At 47.4% G+C, this 6903-nt stretch overlaps 1 protein-coding gene across 1 annotated transcript; it reads right to left on the bottom strand.

Moving 5' to 3' along the window:
- Positions 1–3739: 3739 nt before the first annotated feature.
- Positions 3740–4216, bottom strand: LOC136466664 (uncharacterized). Its single transcript, XM_066465133.1, has one exon. The coding sequence runs from the start codon at positions 4214–4216 to the stop codon at positions 3740–3742; it is 477 nt and encodes a 158-aa protein (XP_066321230.1).
- Between the last annotated feature and the right edge of the window lie 2687 nt (positions 4217–6903).

Raw genomic sequence — 6903 nt, 5'->3', positions numbered from 1 at the left:
GGTTGCAAGCGTGAAGGACAAGTCGGAGGCTTTCGAGCGATGGATCGCGTGGCGGTGAAGCTTGAGCAAGACTTGGCGCCGATGGACGAAAGCAACAGTGAAAAGCAAGTGAAGTCAAGATCGATGAACCAATATGATCACGTGATGATATGGAGTGGATCATATCATTGTTGATCATGTTGGTGCATGTGTTGCATCAACATTAGAGAAGATGAAATGGAATGCGCAAGGCAAAGGTATAACCTAGGGCATTTCATTTCACCGGTCATAGGTGTGTAGAGAATTTTATGACCGGGTTTAGGATAGATGGCCATACTATCAAGAGGGGCAAACTTGTTCATCTAGTGCCACTTTAGTGATCTAACTTTGCATCATCGCTAGGATTGAGTGGCGTGGCAAGTTGAGTGGCTAATCCTTTGAAAAATGATTGTGAAAATGATAACACACATACACATGGTGGTATACACTTGGTGGTGTTGGCACATTTGCAAGAGAGATGAAGTTGGAGTTGATATGGATCAACTCGGTGATGAAACAGAGGTGAGAAAAGTCCCACAGAGTGGACCGGACTCTGGTCATGTAGTAACCGGACGCTGGGTTCTAGCATCCGGTCAGTAGTGGCAGTCAGCGGGCTGGCATCGGTCATCGACCGGACGCTGGCGCTAGAAGTGACCGGACGCTGGCCATATGCGTCCGGTCAAGGTGACATGTGGTGACGCAGGCAGAGCAATGTTGCTAGAGGTGATCGGACGCTGAAGCTATGTCTGATCGCAATCAACCGGACGTGTCCGGTCATGTCTGGTACCTTACTGGAAATGACCGGACATTGAGGTTGCTACGTCCGGTCAGTTCAAGCTGCTACGTCCGGTCAAATGATGACCGTTGAGATTGGGCGTACAGTATATGAAGCAGGGGACATGTGGCGTGCATCGCACGACCGGACGCTGAGGTCCAGCGTCCGGTCGATTGGACCGGAGCGTCTGATCGATCAGACCAGAGCGTCCAGTCATCCTGACTTTTGCCCAGTGAAGGGGTAACGGCTCTAGTTGTTTGTAGGGTTATACATAGAAGCCATGGTTGGCCTTGGACCAAAAGCTGAGCACACTAGAGCCTTGATGGCTTGTGTAGTAGTGCTTAGGAGCCCTCCATCTCATATATGGTTGATAGTGATCATCCGATTGTATGAGAGAGCGATTCTAGTGCGATTGCATCGTGAGGTTGCATCGAGTGGCACTAGGGGATCGAGTTGCAAGCCGGTGGTGCTTTTTACTCTTAGAGGTTGTCACCTCCTAGATGGCTTGGTGGTGGTCTTTGTTGAAGCCCGCAAGAAGCTTGTGCGGTGCTCTGAAGAAGAGCTTTGTGAGGGGCATTGTGCTCACCCCGCGGGAGCCACGAAGAGCAACTCTAGTTCAGCGTGTCATTGTGCTACCCTTACTTTCGGGGTAGGTTCTTGCGGTGCCCGACGTGCGGGCTTGGTGGGTGATGCCAATTAGCCACCGAACCACCAAGTGAGCGGTCGACATAACGGGGACGTAGCATTTTAGCAAGCACGTGAACCTTGGGAGAAAAATCATCGTGTCAACCTTGTTCTTCCCATTGGTTTGCATCCCCGTTACACAAGCTTGTAATTACTTTCATATACATTGTGCTTGTGTAGTTCCTCTTGTAATTAGTGAGCTTGTGTAGCTTACTAGTTACCTTCTTGCTTGTGTAGCATAGAAGTAGCTCCCTTGCGTGGCTAATTTGGTTTGTGTAACCTTATTAGTCACATTGCTTAGTTTTTGTAGCTAAGTATTTGCGCCCTCTAATTTGGTATTGGTTGCCTTGTTATTGAGCATTGCTAGTGAGCTTAGGTGTCTTTGTGCTTTTGCTTACTAGCATGTGTAGGAGCTCCCATGTTGCTTAAAGTACTAGTGGCATAGGTTTGTGTGACCTTGCTTTTAGAATTGGTTAGGTGAGCTCTAGCTAGCCCGACACCTTTGTTGCTTAATTAGTATCTTTGGAAGGTGCTAGAGAACATAGATAGAGGGGTGTAGTCTTGGCTAGACCGATAGTTCTAATTCCGCACTTGTTTCGGTTAGCCGACGCGATTAATTTTAGAAAGGACTATTCACCCCCCCTCTAGTCTGCCATCTCGACCCTACACCGGCACGCTAGTCCCCGTTGTGTCAACCAACACTTGGTGGTTCAGCGACTAAGAGGTGTTGCACGAACCTCGTCCACACAATTGGACACCGTAAGAACCTACCCACAAGTGTGGTAACTCAATGATACGAGCAATCCATTAGAGTTACCTTTTGGCTCTCCGTCGGGGAAGGCACAAGACCCCTCACAATCACCACGATCGGAGCCGAAGACAATCACCAACCTCCGCTCAATGATCATCGTTGCTCCAAGCTATCTAGGTGGCGGCAACCACCAAGAGTAACAAGTGAATCCTGCAGCGAAACATGAATGCCAAGTGCCACTAGATGCAATCACTCAAGCAATACGCTTGAATTCTCTCCCAATCTCACAATGATGATGAAACAATAATGGAGATGAGTGGGAGGGCTTTGGCTAAGCTCACAAGGTTGCTATGTCAATGTAAATGGCCAAGAGAATGAGCTTGAGCTGGCCATGGGGCTTAAATAGAAGCCCCCACGAAATAGAGCCATTGTACCTCTTCACTAGGCACAACACGGGGTGACTGGACGCTCTGGTCAGTTCGACCGGACGTAGGACCCCAGCGTTCGGTCGCTCGATGCTTGCCACATGTCATCGGCTTCAAACGCCGATCGCCCGATCTCAACGATCAAGTGATGACCGGGCGCGTCAGTTAGAAAGTGACCGGACATAGGACTCCAGCGTTCGGTCGTTTCTAGTAAGGTTCCAAACGTGAAATTTCACGACCGGACGCATCCGGTCATGCTCGACCGGACTCACCCAGTGTCCGATCACTCAACGTTTCCTCTGTGCGCCTCACGTGAGCATACGTCAGCACTGATCGGACTTAGACCATAAGCGTCTGGTCAGTTTACACGCCAGCGTCCGATCACAAGACCGAGACCGTGTGCTTACTGCTGTCACTGACCGGACTCTGAACCCAGCGTCCGGTCACTGCACCACTAGCGTCCGGCCACTCTGTGAACCCCTGTCTTTTCTGTATAGGGCGTCGGTGGCACCGTCGGACTATCCACACTCTACGGGCGGACACTCCGTCGGTGAAGTTCCTAACCCTTGCTCAAATGTGCCAACCACCAAGTGTATCACCTTGTGCATATGTGTTAGCATATTTTCACAAATACTTTCAAGGGTGTTAGCACTCCACTAGATCCTAAATGCATATGCAATGAGTTAGAGCATCTAGTGGTACTTTGATAACCGTATTTCAATACGAGTTTCACCCCTCTTAATAGAACGGCTATCTAACCTAAATGTCATCACACTCGCTAAGTGTCTTGATCACAGAAATAAAATGGCTCCTACTATTTATACCTTTGCCTTGAGCCTTTTGTTTTTCTCTTTCTTCTTTTCCAAGTTCAAGCATTTGATCATCACCATGCCATCACCATCGTCAAGATCTTCGCCATTGCTTCATCACTTGGAGTAGTGCTACCTATCTCATAATTACTTTGATAAACTAGGTTAGCACTTAGGGTTTCATCAATTAACCAAAACCAAACTAGAGCTTTCACCAACCTAGGACTAAAGGTACCAACTCTATATATAACAGTGTCTTCTCTTCTTTTTTCTCCTTTCAAGCGTCGTAGGATCCGCGCCACGCACTCCGCCGTGCCACCACCCCCACCGTGCGCCGCCCGTCTGACCTTGCCCTCTTCTCCGGCTCGCGCGACGGGTCCTCATCCATGTCCTCGGCTCCAGCGCGCGTGGTGGCGCCCACGTCCTTGTCCTCCGTCGGTCGGCTAGCGTTCTCATCCTCGGCTCCGGTGCGCGCGTGGCTCGCTTCCTCTTCTCCGATGAGCGCGGTGGTGCCCTTGTCCTCGTCCTCCGGCGACCGGCTGGCCTCGCCCTTGTCCTCGGCTCCGGCGCGCACAGCGCCCTCGTCTTCCTCTCTGGTGCGTGCGCTGGCTCCATCGCTCTCTTTATCTCCGGGCAGCGCCTTCATGTTTCCGACCTTGCCCTCATCTCCGGCCTCGACATCGTCTCCGTCGTCGCCTGCTTCGTCTCTGGCCTCGACCTCGACCTTCGTCTGCCGCCAGGTGGTAATACTCATTGCCAACCCCTTGTCATCCCTTCGTGCTGTGTGAAACCGGACTTGGAAAGATGCTGAATTTTGATACATAGGGTTTATTGATGTGAATTTTGGTATATAGACTTATAAAAAATTGACTTCAGTGATATACATATATGAATTTTGATATATTAATGTGTTATGCATTTTGATATATTGACTTTAGTGATATGAATTTTGATATACAAGGTTTATTGATGCAAATTTTGATATATATAGAGTTATAAAAAAATTGACTTCAGTGACCTGCATATATTAACTTTAGTGTTTATGCATTTTGGTATATGATAAAAATTGACTACAGTGTTTTGAATTTTGATATATAGGGTTTAGTGATGTGAATTTTGATATTTGTAGACTTATGAAAAAATGACTTTAGTGATATGCATTTTCATGTATGAAAAATATTGTCTCCAGTGATATGATTCTTGATATATTGACTTTAGTGAAAAGAGATGGCTGGACGTCGTCTCCCTCTGCCGGAAGTCATAGGTTTTAACGGCTATGTAAACTGGATGGGATTCGATCTAGTGTTGCCAAGTGTACCGTTTAATCATCCAAGCATAGTAAACAACTCTATATGTTTCCAATAAATTAATGTGTCAAATACTCTTGTATAAATATATTTTCTGATATGTATATATATATATATATATATATACATACATACATATACATATGTGTGTGTGTGTGATTCTTAAATGTACCGTAGGTAATTGACCCAATCATTTGACTTAAAGAGACACTCTCAAATTTCGGGGTTCAGGCAATGGATGTTCAGACCGTTCATGTAGATAATGATCCATTAATCCAATGTCGAATTGACTTTTCCATCGCCGCTAGGAGGGGTAGAGGTGTTGTGCAAATCTCAGAGATGGGAATAAAGGCACCCCAGCAGACTGTTGCACAAAAATATGTTGTCATTGCATGTGTAACTATGCTTGCAAATATTGGGTACACCCTACCTACACTATCCTCCGTGCTGATACAAGCTATAAATGCGGACATGCGTCATGATGTTAAGGGTTTTTGTGCAAGCATTGCTGGGAACAACCCAAATGATGTGGTAAAGTCGAAGTCAAACTCATAGTTTATATCTGGATTTGTTGTTATACGTTGCAAAGCTTGGTTGTCATAACTTTTTTTTTCTGCCAACACTTATAGGTTGAGGACTATGACTTAACCTACAAAGGGTGCAGTTTTGAAGCCATTCTAAACCAGACAACGTATCAATTGGGTTATGATTGGAAATATGCTCATGAATAGCCAACACTCACTGCGGAAAGATTTCAGGCAAAGCTGCTTGCGACTAAGAGGGGAGACCCACCGACTTCTTGAGCATCGTTAAACATCGTTAGTAGACCCTGTGGTCGTAGTTGTGAAGCAAGGGAGAGTGCACTAGTTAATGCATCGGTCTTCATCAATGATATTTTTGGATACCACATCGGTGACCTACACTTCACCGAATCAAAAATACGAGAAAGTGAACTTCATTAGGTAGTAGTGGTGACATACTATGTATGCATGAACTTTGTGGAGTACTTGGACATGTAGTGTGTAATGATTTGGTTTAAATTTATTATGGTTTGTATGAAATTTGATTATGGGATGGATGATCATTGCAATATACAACATCTTACTTAATTAGTTTCACTCTTAATACGTGCGTACAATATTCAATGCAAAGAAACTGTAAAAGAAAAAAAAAGAGACATTCAGTCCCGGTTGGTATAACCAACTAGGACCGGAGGTGTAATACGTGGCAGCGCCGGGGCCTAGGCTAGAGTCGTCTTTACTCCCGGTTAATAATACCAACCGGGACTAAAAGTCTTAAATCAATTGGACTAAAAGTCTCAAATCAATTGGACTAAAGCATGCTAGCTAGCAGCCACCGAACTGAATCTCACGCACAGTACAGCAGCGATCCCCTGGCCTTGAACCCGGACTTCCGACTTCGTTGAACAAAAGGTCTGCAGGACATGTAGCTACCGCCTGACGTAGATGCATGCGTCCGGAAGTCACTAACACTCGCAGCAGCTGATCACGAGCCCTTCCCAATTTCCCATCCCTACACAGCCGCTAGCTTGTCCACCCACGGCGCCGCCACCGTGTGGTGCGCATCCGGCCGCCGAGGCGCGCGACCACGCCCACCATACGTGCGTGGCGCACCCGGCTGCCACAGAGATCCTCGCCCGAGTAGACATGCACTGCCCATGTCTCTGCCCATGTCACACGGAGATAGTATAGGTGATCGATCAGGCAAGCTACTCAGGGACAAAAATGAGTGGCCGAGATCGAACCGCGTAGGAAGAGCCTGCCAACCAGCCAGGGGAGACCGCTGACCAGGCGGGCCAACGAAGAAAAAAAAAATGCGGCGGCCGGTCGAGCCGACGTACGCTTCGGGCCTTGGGGTCGACGCCCGTATACACGAACTTGTCCGCTTGAGAAATCGAGGCCCAATGCAAGTTGCACGCGCCCCTGCTTTTGGCGTGGAGCCGGAGCGTCAAGTTGTTGGCGCCTTGGCGGTGCTGTAAGCCATCCGTCCATCCTTGCTTATCTCCCTCTGCAAGTTGCTGCAGGTTGATGTGGAGTTTCGAGAGATAAACCCGCCCTTTAATATCACTTCATTTTTCTAGATGAAGACATGTTTAGATCCCCTTCTCTAAATT

This window comes from Miscanthus floridulus, chromosome 1, assembly GCF_019320115.1.
Source record: "Miscanthus floridulus cultivar M001 chromosome 1, ASM1932011v1, whole genome shotgun sequence".
NCBI classification, from domain to species: Eukaryota; Viridiplantae; Streptophyta; class Magnoliopsida; order Poales; family Poaceae; genus Miscanthus; species Miscanthus floridulus.
The sequence above is the reverse complement of the archived record's forward strand: the minus strand, read 5'-3'. Positions and strand labels throughout refer to the sequence as shown.

Bases quoted from the DNA above. Each gene is read 5' to 3' on its own strand.
- LOC136466664 (XM_066465133.1), bottom strand. From the start codon at position 4,216: ATGAGTATTACCACCTGGCGGCAGACGAAGGTCGAGGTCGAGGCCAGA.